Genomic DNA, 16,878 nt, shown 5'->3' with positions numbered 1-16,878 from the left:
AAACTAAGGCTACGATTATAACTCGTAAACACATGCAGCATCCACCGAAACTGAGAGTTGGTGACATTGCGATAAATTAGGAGGATAGCATCAAATACCTGAGAAACACGTTTGATAAGCGGGTCACTTATCACAAGCACATACAGGACAAAAATAAGTAGTTGTGCGAAAACACTGCATTGTGCTTATGACCACTTTTTAAACACAATAATCTTAGCGCTAAGAACAAAAAGTTGATCTACAGTTTTATAATCATATCGATACTTCTCTATGGGTGTCTCGCGTGTAGCAAAGCTGCCAACTCTACTATCCAGAAGCTACAAGTTGTCAATTCTCTCCGAAGACTCTTCAAAGTGCTATGGTACATCCGCACGCATAGAACCGCTCAAAAAATACATAAGGGACAGAGCTCTAGAGCTATACGCGAAAACTGACAGGCTGCCCTACAGAGCACTATCTAATCTCAGAGCAGTCACTAGCCATTCGAGGCGGTATGCAGATGTTAGATCAATCATCATATAATCCGTGAAGCTTATGAGGTATACATATATTAGTCAAAGAGAAGGAAGGACCTCTGAAGAAACCCAGCTAACAAAGAATAAAAGTGCCCAGTTGCATTAACTCGGGAAAACAACATAAGTATGGCATCAATGGTGGCATTGACTTTGGCTTTCAATGCTTCAAAAGTTACTGAAGCACAGCTTCGATAGTTCTCATGCAGCTAGAAAACACTTTATACAATACCAGACCTATTCGATGGCAACTTTGAAAAACTTAAAATTAAACATTCAGAATTAAGCGTGTAATTCACAATAGTACAGTAATGTAATGATATTTTAAATAACTCCTTGTTTGTCCTGTATTTCGGCATAAATCGAAACTGGAACCCCAACACAATTTTTTTTCTCGGACTAACGAGAAGGAAAATTGTACATTTTGCTTATCTCCTGTCGTAGAAATGGGTAGCATATATGGTACATATTTAGGAAACAACCTGTATATAACATTTAAATGATTAAAAAATACAACGGACAATGCTGGTTGGAATTTATTCATAGTTAAATTTTATTTATGTACAGATTAAATTTATTTTTTTATCAAGCTTAATAAAAAAATAAATATTTTTATTTAATAAAATTAAATAACAAAGACTTTTTATTTATTAATTTTTAATATGATTAAAATTAATTAAACAAATATCTTCAGTTTTTTACTTTTAATTGAAATAGCAATGACTTCTTTTAAATAAAAATTAAAAATCCTTTCTTCATTACAGCTAATCTCATTGGAATCGATACGATTCACCATCAGACACTCTCTGGACAGGAGATGGATCAAATGAATGAGCATCAACTTGACAAAGTGGCCAACAATGTCAGTGTTTTCTATCGAGTTACGCCACGCCACAAACTTGACATTGTAAAATCCCTACAACGCACCGGAAATATTGTGGGCATGACAGGTGATGGCGTAAACGATGGAGTAGCGTTAAAAAAAGCAGACATAGGAATAGCAATGGGTAAAAATGGTACTGACGTTTGCAAAGAAGCAGCAGATATGATTTTGGTCAACGACGATTTTCACACAATCATGTAAGTTCAGTTCCAATTGTCAATCAATTTTAATTAAATTTCTTTAACCATTTTCATATGTTTACAGTGCGGCTATAGAGGAGGGCAAGGCTATATTCTACAATATACGCAATTTTGTGCGCTTTCAACTTAGTACTTCAATTGCGGCACTCTCTCTAATTGCACTTGCCACACTTATGGGCATTGCAAATCCTTTAAATGCTATGCAAATTCTATGGATTAATATTATAATGGACGGACCGCCAGCACAGTCGCTTGGTGTTGAACCTGTGGATCATGATGTATTGAAACAAAAACCGCGCAACGTTAAACAGCCAATGATAACGAAATCGGTTATAGTTAATGTTTTGCTCAGTGCTAGCATTATAATACTTGGCACACTATGGGTGTTCCAACGAGAAATGGCTGATGGCACACTTGGCAAAACCAAACGTGATACTACCATGACATTCACCTGCTTCGTTTTCTTTGATATGTTTAATGCTCTGTCATGCCGTTCCCAGACAAAGAGCGTTTTTAAAATTGGTCTCACCTCGAATAAAATGTTCCTCATGGCGGTTGGGTTTTCAATTATTGGACAAATGCTTGTGATTTATTTTCCACCTCTTCAAATGGTATTCCAGACGGAAGCACTCTCTGTATACGATATACTCTTCTTGCTCTCGCTAACTTCCTCGGTACTCATTGTTGCAGAAATTAAGAAATGGTTTGAACGCACCATGGAGCGTAAATTATACAAAACAAGATCTGAGTTGGATTTCGTATGACAAATCGCAAGCGCTGGAAGAAAGTTGAATAAAAAATCCGATTAAGCTTATTAAAATAGCAACTATTAAGGAGCTGAAGCGAGAGCAGACAGTACAGAAAAAAGAGTGAGAAACGTATTATTGAGAGTTATTTTTACTTTTTTTTAAATACGCATTAAAATCGTTAAGTTAGCTAGAGAAAATGATATTATATAAGTAACGAGCTGGGAAGGAACGATTGTGAACGAGCAGGGGGAAAATAAGAATTATATTTTATATGTCTTCACCCTTTTTGAGAATAAATGTGAGCAGTGTTTGAATATAATTTTATATATATATATAATTCGTTTTTAGTTTTAATTACATTTGTACGTTGTCAGTTTATATATTTTTAAGTAGCAAATTCTTTTTTTTTTTTTTGATTTTGTTTTTTCATTTGTATTATATGTCTAAGTTAATTAATTTGTAATTTGCTTTCAAGTTGTATGTCACAGCAAACAATGCTAAAGAATGTCTCGCAGTCACAAATATAAATATTAATTTTAATTTTTTGATTTTTTTCCTAGTAGTTTTTTAAAATATGACACACCACAAATAAATATTATTTATAAATAAAATAGAATCAAGCAGTAGTAGAAATTAAGTTAGATAAATTCATTTAATCAATGACGTATTTGTAATTTATTTATTATATACAAAGAATATCTTGTTTATTTTATATCGAAATTTTAATGATATTTTTTTATGTATGTTTAATATTGTTTATCTACTGCTTAAAGTGTGAAATAATTATTTAATTTAACCATTTTAAAATCGAATTTTTTTTTACGATTAATAACATTTCATTTTATTGAGTAGCAAACATCTGTCAAATTTAAAATCTTAAATGTGATATAAGCTTAAGTTGTTATTAAAGAAATATTTTGATTTTATTAGTTATATCTATATTAAATTAATTGAATAAAATTTTATTTAAACATAACAAAATACATATTTGCATTTTACTTTTAATGTTTTAATTTATTTTTTATTTTTATTTTTTAACTATTTAATTTATTTTTTATTTTTTTTTTTAACTATTTAATTTTTTAAATTATTATTTATATGTTGTTTTTATATATATGTGTATATAATTTAAATTTTAGCTCACTTGAAATTAACGTGACCTAATTTAGTAAATTAGTGGTTTATGGCAATATTGGCAAGGAGTAGAATGCAGTGTAAAAAAAGAAAAATGCGATAAATATATATAAAAACAAATTAATAACTAAAAAAGTAAGAAACAAATAAAAAAGACGTTTTGTAAAACAGAAATTAGATGCAATGCCGAAGCGAACAGTATCCTGAATAATCAAAATTTTTGGAAAAATCAACAGAAAATTCTTCTAGCGCAAATTTGGACTTTGATATATTTTGTATTATTTTGTCAGAAATACCAAAAATAAAGTGCATGACAAAATTAATTAAAAACTAACGAAATTTTAAATTTTGTTATTTATATTATTTAAGTTAAGATATTAAAAGTTAATAATTTTGAAATCAATTAAATAGTTTGTTAAGAGCACTTTTTCTTGTCGAAGCACCAATAAGAAAAACAGAAGAAGCCTTGAAAGAAATTGTTTGAAGCTAAAATAATATAAAAAAATAAGATAATAAATTTAAGCAATAAGAATTATTAATTGATTGTAGAATGATTTATTGTATATCAAGAACTAGAGACATTGTGAACATTAAAATGAAAAATAGTTTGTAGCAGTACATGATGTTAATGTTACTTAATATTAAACAAATACTTATAGTTTTTTTCAAATTAAAGCAAATTGGAATTATTTACAAAATTTTTCAGAAAATAAAAACAATTTTAATAATCTGAATATTAATATTAAACTTTTTATTCTTGTAGCAAATTTTGTTTTCATTTTTTTAAATTATAAAAAAATAAATAAAAAAAAACAGTTTTAAGTTAAACGCAGAGATAAAACAACTTAAAAACACTTAATTATTTAATTCATACTAAAATAAATCTTTGTAAACCAGTACTATTGTAGTAAAGTTTTTATATAGTACATAATATCACTTTATAATATAAATACACGTATATTATTAGTCATCAAAAGAAATTATGTATTGATACAGTGAAAGCTCTGTTAAACGGACTCTCATAAAAAGTTATTTCCTTTATCCTGTTTCTATACTAGCTAGACTTTTGCAGGACTTTTGCACACACTTAATTTTTCTCTAACACAGAAATTTTTATTTACTGACAAAATTTTTAAAAAATATATTTAATACAAATTCAAACGTGAGTAAATCCTGATTTACTGTCGGAAAAGAAAATATGCTCTTCACACAGCAAAGTTAAGTGATCTTAAGGAAAGAGTGTTAAGTGTATACTCACACTAGTTTTTGCTTTATTTTTGCTACTACAAACAGAAATATTTCATGAGAGACAACTTAAGCAATTTTTGCGATAAAATAATAATATTTGCAATAATTCAGATGTTTCAATATCTCAATAAAGACGGACTCTTTAGCGTTCTTGCATAAGATAGTTGTGTTTCAAAACAACAAGCACATGTACAACAGCAGCACCTAAAGAGAGTTAAGCAATTAATGAAGATTAACTAACGCAGTGTGAATAGCTTATAAGCACACAAACGGCTTATGCACGCTTTACAAGGACAAAATCCACAGGAACTCAAAAATATAACCTCTTATAGGCTATTCACACAGTACAAGTAATTTTTTTAATTAGAATGCTGTGGTATCACAACGACCCAATAGGTCTAAGTGTTAGTTTTAACTATTTTGGATTAAATCAAATATGATATTGACGTTTTTGGCTATACAGATAGTGAATCATATAATAGTTATAGTTTCCACTCTCTTAACTACACAAAATTTCTGGAAACTAGGAAGAGGAACGCTGAAGAGAGTTTTCACTGTATTGTTAAACGATCAATTTTCATTAGTAGGAAAACTTTATACGTAAAAATACATTAATGCTAGGTGTTATGGCGTTTTTACTACTGACTTGCTACAACTACACTCACCATTTTTGAAATGCATGTCAACCTAATGGGGCTTATCACAAATATCAACGTCTGCGTTGTTAAATCGTTTTAATCAATCAAGTACTCATCAATGACGTTGGTGAGAACATTTTCCCGTAACGCCTAATGCACGATGAAACTACAGTCTCCGCGAGAGTAGTTGACGATTCTTATTGTAGTCCAATTATATGGAATACAGTAGTCAGCGACTGTTGCTTAATTGTATGCAGTATTGTTGAAATACATTTCCTCAACTCAATTATCAGCAACTATAGTTTCATCGTGTGTTGAGTATAAGGTTGACATAAGGCTATTAAGTAGTTTCTGTCTCTTCTCCAATAATAATTTTTAATCACTTAATCACTAATAACAATTAAATAATATGGTTTTCAATATTGAAATATTTTTTAGGATCATTAGAAAGATAAGTGTTTTAACTATTCAAATCGTTTGGAAAATTAATTAACATTATAATAAACTAATTTAACATAAATGGCAAGAAAATCTAATTCTTTTATAATTATTAATAATGAATATTAGAAACTTGTCATTAATAAGTACAAGACAAGCAATTAAGAATGGCTGGGTAATCCTGCCATCAAGCAAAACTCATACAAAAAATATTTTATTGTTCTTAAAAATATATTTAATTAATACTTTTAAATCATCATCACTCAATATATCATCAATGCAATCAACATAAAACACAACATTTTGAAACCTCATTATTATCATATCTCTTAGACAAGAATGAAATATAACATTTGGAAAAATATTAAATGTTAAACATTGATAGAAAACATATCATTAATTTTGATTTAAAATTTTATTATGAAAAACAAAAATAAATAAATTTGAAACTGCACTTACTACCTAAACGCAAATTGTATTAAGGATTCTTCACAAGGCATTATATTAAAATTTAAAAAAAAATTCAAACAATTTTCAAATCGCTTTTACTAAGAAATTATTAAAATCACAAAAATTGCATTTTTCGTAAAATTAACAACATTATGACATTTTGTATCTTGTATCTTGCAATCTAAGCCACTTTGCACTGAATTTAAACTGAAAGTACGATTGAACGAAAACTTGGAATGAGTAAAAATTGCTCAAGTTTTAATATTTAAATTTAAGTGAATTAATTTATATTTAGAATAACTATTAAGTTCACTATCCAATAACTTTCACTTTCCAATAAAATTAAACTCAAAAAAAAAAAAGATACTCAAAACAATTTATTTAGATATTTAGTAGAATTTTAATTTAAATTAATTATTAGAATTATATTTTTATTAAGTTTAAATTAACATTTTTTTTACATATACAGTAATCCCCGCTATAACGCGGTAGCTTGGTTCCGCGTTATAGAAGTATTCCGTACACCCCTTATAAACACGTGCATGGGTATGTGAAGCTAATTATGAACTGTACAAATCCCCGCGTTATATGGGGAAATTCCCGTGGTATACGGAGGATTATAATCGCTTAATATGAAAACGCGTTGTAAGAGTACCGCGTTATAGGGGGAGATTACCGTACTTCATATATATACTTTATATATACTGCTCTAATCCTATCAAATTTAATTTGTTTTATATATATTATAACTAATATCATTTTTTTTAATTTTAACTCTGTATATATGTAACATTGTAAATTATGAGATTAAAAGTATTTTTGTTTTTTGTTGTAAATCCACTCATCCTAAATAACTTGTATGTGTTTAATTTTATTGGAAGTTATTAATTATGAAAATAAATTAAATACAAAATTATTAATTCCTAAAGGACCAAAATATTAAAGTTTATATGTCAACTCACGAAATTTTAAACCATCAGCTCTCGTATATCATAAAAAATATCACACCAATTAGGCATTAAAACTATACTTATCTGTAAAAGATTTTTAAGCCTAAATTAATTATTAATATGTATTAATAAATATAAATAATTATTAATATAAATAATTAATTATTTATTATTAATCAATCGTAAAACTAAACGTCACATACCCACACGCATACAAATACATCTCATCCACGTTGGTAACAATAATTAGTTATATAAGATTTATAAATATAAATACAAATAATTACATTTAATTACAATTATTTATATACAAAATAAAAAATTAATTTTGAAAAACACAAAAAAACAGCAAAGTATGTTTGAGTTAGACATAAATAAGTTTCGATGTTTATTACTCGTAATAATGAAATCGTTTAAGTCAATCACTACACAGAAATAAATACATACATATATATATAAAAATCGCTTTACAAAACTATAAGCATGCATACATACTTATTTACATATATAGTATATACATAAAATATATTTATATAATTTACATCATAAATATATTATTGCATAAATGTTTTGGTGTATTTTAGAAAAAAGCAAGCAAACAATTTCATTAAAAATTATTAAATATATTTGAGTTTCAAGCACTTTGCAATTAAAGGTTTTATTTGGTAATTACGATTTTTAAGATAAATTATTGAATTTTTTTCATGAATAATTAATTTTAAATTGCAAATTTGCTCTATCTGTGCTATTAAATATAAGCTTTATTCTGTGTAATTTTATGAAATAGTTTTTATTTTTTTTTCTGTCAGAACTTAATTACCTTCATTAAGATGAACTCACTTGTTCCGATTGTGTACAACTTTGACTCTATACTATAAACTATAAAAATTGTTCTAAACTAAATCTACTAAGTAAATTATTGAAAGTGTAATAATATTAAAAATAATATTTAATACAATATAACTTAATAAAAGTCTTTATGTAGAAATAATCAAAAATGTACTTATTTCTTTACTGTACCTATATATATAATAATATAATGAATTAGGGTTAAGGTAGGATATTTAAATACATTAAGTATAATACTATTTTCCAAAATCCTGTTCATTTATAATATATATTTCTTATATAAAAGCCCAGCGCATTGTGGCATTAACTATAGACGCAAAAGTAGTAGTTATCTTAGGATACTTAGGTTTTGAGACATCACGAAAAAAATACAAAGCAATCATTCATTATGTTAAAGCTGTTTTGAGCTAGTGCACTTTTACTCTTTTTTAACTCGAAGTATTTTCAAAACCCCTCTTAACACCTTGACTAGCTTATTGTTTATCATTTCATCAGACTAAGCAATAATTGACCTCAGATCTGCATACGTCCCCGAGGAGCTTGTAACCGTTTTGATATTTGATGTCTGTCAGTTTTCGCAAATAATTTCAGGGCTCTATCCTTAATGTATTTTTTGATGGGATCAATCTTGATGTCCCTAAGGATGTCATTCGTCCTAATGTACCATGGAACTTTGAAAAGTCTTCTCATAGTCTGGCTTTGTGCAATTTCTAGCTGGTGAATAGTAGTGTTTGAAGCTTTGCTAAACGCTACACAACCATATAGAAGTGACGGACGAATTATTTGGTTATTTATCATATAATGTATTATATATATCATAATTAACATACAAATTTTAAGTCTCAAGCAGTGGAATATTCAGGATCGAATGGTGTAGGCAGTACAACGGGACAAATCGCATTCATTCCGTCATCCCATTTAGCGTTAATAAAAACTATACGCAATGTATATTAATGTTAATGGTAACTGAACTTTAAATAATGTATCATTATAAACATAGAAGAAACTTTTCAAATTTCAAGAACATTTATTTAAAAAGAAATTATAGAAGAGTTAGTTTTAGTATTTCATCAAAGAGCAATAAATATATTAGATTCTACATATACATATTATAAGACGACTACCGTTTAAGTCTTACGCCTAACAATGAAAATACAGTGGTTAATCAGTGAAAATAGTTTTATTGTTTTTGGATTCGATTAAGCCAATTTTTGAAAAAGTTTTGCCACTTTAAAGTTGATATCTTCAAAAGCAGGGTCTTGAACGTATGAGGCATAAAAAAAAGGCTATTGAAGAGCTAAGGACACTCACTCAATTCTTCTTGATTTTAGCTGGGCACTGCCCTGACAACGTACGGGACGAATACTGTGTGACCCATTTCCAGGCGTCTCTCTCGTGGTTATATTTCTTATTATAGAATCATATGTAACACCCAAAAAAAAACTAAAAAAATTGTATTTTTTTTTTTATTGAAATTAATATTATTTGAACTTATGATGTTACTAACGTTTCAGAGAATTGCTGGTGATAAGTTGTTTAAATATAGTTTGTGATTAAGCTGTGTTTAACAATTTGTTTGCTGTTTTATTATAATTACACACATGTGGAATTTTCAATATAGGAATATTATAAATTAAACAATAGAATAATTAAATAAGTTATTTAACAGGTACACAGAGAAATAGAAATTATTAGAGTCCCCACTCCCAAGAGGGAAGCATTGCATCCGTGATAGCACTTTTATGCTAGTATAGATAATTTATTATTTTAATTTGTATATTTACATTTATAATCTTCTTAATAATATAGATAATGCTTGCCGAGAGATAGAGAGCGTACCACTGTTGCGCACGCCTTAAGTGCAATTTTCAAACGAGATCTTCAAGCTAAAATTGCGTTTGTAGTTGAAAGACTCGTGCGCCACATCACTCCCTCTCCAGTGACTGAGCGAAGCAATGTCACGATATAATTAGTGATCCTATGCCACTGATTAAACATTCTCCGCAAATCGAACTGGCAACCGAATTCGCCTGCCGCTAGACGATGTTTGAGTTCTCTTTGAATGTTGCTTCTGGTTATTTTCGTCTGCTTTTCGATGAGTACAAGCATGTCGTGCTATCTGATGTTGATTTGTTTCTTGCTCGTCATCACAGAGATAGGCAGCTTTGACCCGATCTATACTTACACGTACTGGTTTGTCTTTCCGTAGAATGGTCATCAGCTTATCGTTGCGATCGGTTACCTTAAATGGTCCATCGTAAGGTGCTTTGAGAGGTGGTCGAACACTGTCATCGCGCAAATAAACATGAGTACATTTTTTAAGATCTGGTTGTACAAATGTTTTTGATATGGAGTGGTTTGCCGTAGGTACTGGTCTTAGTTGCTCCATTACGTCTCGTAGTGATTGTACGAATTCCGAGTTGGACATGTCTTTACTGGAACTTTCGAAAAATTCACCTGGTAATCTAAGTGTCGTGCCATAAACCATTTCTGCAGGAGTCGCCTTGATGTCGTTTTTGTATGCGTTTCTCAGTGCGAGTAGCACTACTGGTAGTTCATCTGTCCACTTTTGCTTGGATCTGCACTTTAAAGCTGTTTTAAGTGTGCGGTGAAAACGTTCGACAATTCCGTTTGCTTGTGGATGATATGGACTAGTTCTTAGGTGTTTTGTGCCAATTAATCTCGTGAGTTCATTGAATAATTTTGACTCGAATTGTCGACCTTGGTCGGTTATTATTTCAGATGGCACGCCGTAATGTGCGATCCAACCCTCCAGTAATGTTGCCGCCACTGTGCTTGCATTAATATCAGCCATAGGGATAGCAACTGGCCATCTGGTAAAACGATCAATGCCCGTTAAACAGTAGCTGAATCCATTTGACATTGGTAATGGCCCTATGATATCGATATGTAGTGAAGAAAATCGTTGCTCTGGTAGCTTGAAACTACCAAGTATTGTTTGATTATATCTGGATACCTTGGTGCGTTGACATGGATGACAAGATTTTACCATCTTCGTTATGTCTTTTTTCATGCCTGGCCAAACGAAACGCTCACATATTTGTTTGATTGATGATTTACTTCCTGGATGCCCCAGATTGTGTATCGCTCGGAAAACTTGCTGTCGATGTCTTTGAGGAACCCAGGGACGCGCTCGTTTAGTTGACACATCGCATGCAATTGGATTCATAGAGTTTGGCATGCTGATCCACTTGAGTTCCAACGATGTCTGATTTTTGGTTAACAGGTTTTTTAATTCAGCGTCGTCTTTCTGGCTCTCAGCTAACTTGTTGAAATCGATCTGTTGGCAGCCATTTATTTCTTCAATACGTGAAAGTAAATCTGCTACGTTGTTATTTTTTCCGGCGATGTGTTGTATGTCTGTCGTGAACTGTCCTATGAAATCCAGATGCCTTAACTGCCTTGGAGATGCCTTTTCAGGTTTCTGTTGAAACGCAAATATGATAGGCTTGTGATCCGTCAAAACTGTGCATTTTCTACCTTCGATCATGTGCACAAAGTGTTTAATGGCTTGGTAGATGGCAAGCAATTCTCTATCGTATGTGCTGTATCGTTTTTGAGTCTCGGTTAGACGCTTTGAATAAAAACCGAGAGGTTCGATCTGTCCATTTCGTATGTGGTGTAGTGCTGCACCTACTGCTGAGTTGCTTGCATCGACGTGGAGCACCAGTTTACCGTCTGTGGTTGGATGTGCTAATGTACTTGCATCTGCGAGTGCTTTTTTGTATGTTACAAAAGCCAATTTTGCATCTTCTGTCCATTCTAATTGAGTTTTGTCATTCTTTTTATTTGTTTTTATAAGTTTTTGCAATGTATTTTGAGTTGCGGCTGCACCAGGTATGAAACGTCGATAGAAATTAACCGTAGCTAGAAATCGTCTTAATTCCTGAACCGTGTTTGGTTTTGGGAAGTTAAGTATTGCTTCTACCCTTTCCTTTGGTGGGCGTATGCCTTGTTGGTTAATGGTATGACCGAGAAACGTTACTTCTTGTTGGCCAAAGATGCATTTTGAAACGTTCAGCTTAAGTCCATACTGTTGAAGTCGCTCGAATACTATGCGGACGTGTTGGTAATGTTCTGGTTCATTGGATGAAGCGATACAGATGTCATCAATGTAACAAATCACAAAGTCGAGTCCTCTAAGTACTTGATCCATGTGACGTTGGAAGGTTTGGGCAGCATTGCAGAGTCCAAACGTCATGACATTAAATTCGAATAAGCCGAATGGAGTAGTGATGGCTGTTTTTTTTCTATCCTCGGGGGCAATCGGTATATTATAATATGCCCTTTCTAAGTCCAGTGTTGTAAATATACACTTATCGCTTAATGTCTGCGTGAAATCTTGCACATGGCGTATTGGATACCGATCGGGTATTGTCTGCGCATTAAGACGTCGATAGTCACCGCAAGGTCGCCAAGTTCCATTCTTTTTTTCAACCATGTTTAATGGGCTGGCCCACTCACTCTGCGATGGTACGCATATGCCCTGTCTAAGCATATATTCAAATTCGCGTTTTGCTGTTTGAAGCTTCTTCGGATTAAGTCGTCTTGGACGTTAATAAACCGGCTGACCTGTTGTAACAATATGATGCTGGACAGCTGTTTGATTTCCCTTAATTTTATTGTAAGGTGTTGGAATCACCAGCTCTTTGAATTCTTTTAGTAGCTGAACGAACTTGTGGTCATTGTTTACTGCAAAAATTGGTTCGTATTGATGTGGTGCAGTTGTGCAAGGCACTTTCCATCCAGTTGTGTTGTCGGTGAGACATTTGCGTTTGACGTCTACTATGAGGCCATAGTGTTCGAGGAAGTCTGCACCCAGTATTGGTTTTTCGATTTTTGCAACCACAAACTCCCAATTGAATACCCTGCGTAGGCCCAAGGTTAGTGTGAGTAACTGATTTCCGAAGGTACGAATAGTTGAACCATTTGCTGCGTAAAGAGACTTTGATGAAACTGGTGTTTTGTGTTTACCACAGATCGAAACCGGCAAAATGGAAAAGTCTGCTCCTGTGTCTATTAAAAACTTTAATCGTGTGAGGGCATCGGTTATGAAAAGTCGGCAGGATTTGTGCTGTTCAGACGCCTCGTCAACTGCCGGTGACGAAGCGATTTTTAGTTTCCCGTTTTTGTGAAATTACAAGGCGGTGCACACTTCCGTGCGTTTGCGCCGAATTTGTGATGATAAAAACAGGTTGGATACCTCGAAACTCGGTTTGCAGATCTGGATGGGGCTCGCCTGTCACGCCTAGGTGTAGCTGCTCTCGATCGAGGTCGGCGATGAATTTCATCCGATTCCATTGCATCTATTCTGTTGTTCAACTTTTCGACTGCTGCAATCAATGAATTAAGATCGAATGGAGTGCTACAAGTTGAATTGTTTGCTTGCACTGCCGAAACTGTATGATAGTTGCCCATCTCGATCATCAAATCCGCCTGCTGTGCACACTTGTCTAGATCGACATCTGCAATCGAGACTACAGCCCGAACAGCTTCAGGTAGTCGATCGAGCCATAGTTGTTTGATAGCACCATCCTTCATTTCACCGCTAGCCAAATTGCGCATTGTTCTGAGCAGCTGAGAAGGTTTTAAGTCGCCTAACTGGCATTCTTGCACCAAACGTCGCAGCTTCCGGTTTTCTGAATCGGCATAATCCTGGATCAGACGTTTTTTGATCGCTTCATATTTTCCAATCAGTGGAGGATTTCTGACAATATCTGCTATGTTTTTTAACGTAGCGCTGTCAAGGCTGCAAACCACATGATCGTATTTGGTTTGATCCGTTGTTATATTGGCGTTTCTAAACTGCGATTCCATTTGTATGAAATACAAGTCTGGATCATGTCTGATGAATGGCAGTGTTTTAACACCCAATCGGCAGATATCGCGTGAAGGTTGTTCGGGAATCTCTATCAATGTTTGATCGCCTTCTGCCTCGTGTGTAGCTCCATCAGTGTTCAGCATTGTGATTGATGTAATAAGAAGTGTAGTTGTGAAAACAACTTTTATTTAAATTATCTCTTTTTTAAATTACCTCTTTTTAATTTTAGTTCTTAAAAGAACTTTGTGTCGTGGGTCACCAATATAGATAATTTATTATTTTAATTTGTATATTTACATTTATAATCTTCTTAATAATATAGATAATGCTTGCCGAGAGATAGAGAGCGTACCACTGTTGCGCACGCCTTAAGTGCAATTTTCAAACGAGATCTTCAAGCTAAAATTGCGTTTGTAGTTGAAAGACTCGTGCGCCACACTAGCAACAAATGGCTTCCATTCCGTATATATTCTACTTGGCTCAGTTAAAATTCAGATCTTCACGCAGTAGGTTTAGAAAGCATATTTTCTATTAGCTTGTAAATAGAGCCAATATTCGATATCCTTAGGCATTGTTGGTATTGTTGGTTATGGAGAGCCGTCAGAAAACATGTCTACATAGTCAGCACTGTTCTGCGCAGAAGAGACGCCTTACTGTATTTGTAAGCACGAATCAGATCTTTTTCCTGGTGGTGACCTGAGATATCACGCCAATATTATAACAGTCCACTGTTCTGTTGAAGTCTGCGCTGTAAATCAATTAATTATATTGTACAAATAGTTCTAGTAGTTAACAAACCTGAATGACTAATTCGTAATTTGTGTGATTGCTCGCACTCTCGTGGCAATTGATTCCAGTGTGACTGGACACTATTTATGAAGATATTCAATATATGTATAAAGAATAAGAAAAGAGAGTTTAAGTTTAGTAAAATAAATTAATTAATTTTATTTTTGAGTGTTTATTATGTTTATAATTATTTACATTAGATAATTTGTTCATTTTTTTGAAAACTAATCTTAGATTATCTTAAAGTAATCTAAAATATATATTAATAATTAGTTAATTTAAGAACAATTAAAACATACAATTTAATTAGATACAAACGTTGGTTTAGAGTTTAGTGAAGTAGAGTTAAAAAAAGTACTTAAATTATTTTAAAATCAGAATATTACTTTTATGGGATGAAAAGAAGAATATTGATTTTAAGGAATTGCTCGAAATAGCTGAGTTAATAGAGGCATATACGAGGGCAGTTTGATAAGTCAGTGACTTTTTGAATTTCCCTCGCAGTTACTCCAAATGCAACAGTGCTGCCGTCAGTTGTAATCGTTCAATGCAGACAACCTCGTGGATTTTTACGAAAATGGAAAAAAGTGAATTTTATGTGCTGATAAAGCATTACTTTTCATGTAAAAAATCCATCACTGAAACTAAGAAAGACTTAATAAATATTACGGGGACTCGGCACCATCAATTTCAATGGTGAAGAAGTGGTTTACAGAATTCCATTGTGGTCGTACCAACACTAGTGACGCCGAACGTTCAGGTCGCCCAAAAGAAGTGATCATGCTGGAAATCGCCGATAAAATCCATGAAATGATATTGGATGAGCAAAGAATGAAAGTGCGTGAGTTGGGTCATGCTGTAGGTATCTCAACTGAACGGGTACATCATATTTTACATGAATATTGAATATTTGGACATGAAAAAACTCTCCGTGGGATGGGTGCTCACACTCGACCATAAGCGCAATCGTGTGACCACTTCAAAAGAGTGTTTCGCGATATTAAGCCGTAACCCGAACGAATTTTTGCGCCGTTTTGTTACTGTAGACGAATTATGGATCCATCACAACACGTCAGAGACCAAGGAACAATCGAAACAGTGGGTTGCTAGGGGTGAACGTGGACCAAAGAAGGCCAAACAGAGTCTGTCAGCCAACAAGGTCATGGCCACAGTTTTTTTGGGATACCAGCGGTGTCATTCACATCAATTACCTCGAGAAAGGTAAAACGATCACCAGTGAATATTATTTAAAGCTTTTAAACAGATTCGACGTTGGTTTGAAGCAAAAACGGCAGCATTTGGCGAAGATAAAAGTGCTGTTTCATCAAGACAATGCACGTGTGCACACTTGTTCAGTCACGATGGCCAAAATCCACAAATTCGGATACGAACTGCTACTCCATCCGGCATATTCTCCAGATTCAGCCCCCTGCGACTATTTTCTGTCAGGGACCGTAACAGTTATCATAAAAAAAATAAAAATCATCTTATAACTGTTATCATTTGCATTTTAAAATAAAACTCAAAAAATAATAATTAAATTTGATTTTTATTATATTCAAAAAATAATAATTATTATATGCCTTTTATTTTTTTCGCGCAGCAATAACTCTTAAAATTTGCTTCTTATTTTAAAACGCACAAATAACTGGTATACTTGCGTTATATAATATAAAAAGCAAGAGTATCGCGCAAATTCTGCGCGATATTTTTAAAATGAAAATATAAAATGCAATTTTCATACAAGGTAGTTTTTGCAATTCCATAGAAAATGTTTGAAAAGGTTGGTGCAGGTAAAGATTTAGTTCAGTTTTTTTGTTTTTGTATTTTGCATTTATATTTTGTATTTACATTCGTATTTTGTAGGAGAACAAATTTGTATGTAAAATACAAAAACAAAAAACTGAACTAAATCTTTACCTACACCAACCTTTTCAAACATTTTCTATGGAATTGCAAAAACAACTACCTTGTATGAAAATTGCATTTTATATTTTCATTTTAAAAATATCGCGCAGAATTTGCGCGATACTCTTGCTTTTTATATTATATAACGCAAGTATACCAGTTATTTGTGCGTTTTAAAATAAGAAGCAAATTTTAAGAGTTATTTCTGCGCGAAAAAAATAAAAAGCATATAATAATTATTATTTTTGATGAATATAATAAAAATCAAATTTAATTATTATTTTTTGA

The 16,878-nt window shown here is 32.3% G+C and overlaps 1 protein-coding gene across 2 annotated transcripts; it reads left to right on the top strand.

Moving 5' to 3' along the window:
• Positions 1 to 1,274: 1,274 nt before the first annotated feature.
• LOC119669709 (calcium-transporting ATPase type 2C member 1-like) lies at positions 1,275 to 3,791 on the top strand. 2 transcript variants are annotated; one of them, XR_005251630.1, is made up of 3 exons: positions 1,275 to 1,592; positions 1,660 to 2,642; positions 3,484 to 3,791. XR_005251630.1 is itself a non-coding variant. In XM_038079713.1 (2 exons), the coding sequence occupies exons 1-2, from the start codon at positions 1,330 to 1,332 to the stop codon at positions 2,357 to 2,359; spliced, it is 963 nt and encodes a 320-aa protein (XP_037935641.1). In that variant the 5' UTR covers positions 1,275 to 1,329; the 3' UTR covers positions 2,360 to 2,728. The 2 variants fall into 2 exon arrangements, 1 of the variants encoding a protein (XP_037935641.1); XM_038079713.1 differs by lacking the exon at positions 3,484 to 3,791 and having other exon boundaries at positions 1,660 to 2,728.
• Positions 3,792 to 16,878: the final 13,087 nt, after the last annotated feature.

This window comes from Teleopsis dalmanni, chromosome 1 (assembly GCF_002237135.1).
Source record: "Teleopsis dalmanni isolate 2A chromosome 1, ASM223713v2, whole genome shotgun sequence".
NCBI lineage: Eukaryota > Metazoa > Arthropoda > Insecta > Diptera > Diopsidae > Teleopsis > Teleopsis dalmanni.
Note: the sequence above shows the minus strand (reverse complement) of the source record. Positions and strands in the feature narration are given on the sequence as shown.

Coding starts and splice junctions, on each gene's coding strand:
- LOC119669709 (XM_038079713.1), top strand. CDS start 1,330: ATGGATCAAATGAATGAGCATCAACTTGACAAAGTGGCCAACAATGTC. Junction 1,593..1,659: donor GACGATTTTCACACAATCAT/GTAAGTTCAGTT, acceptor ATATGTTTACAG/TGCGGCTATAGAGGAGGGCA.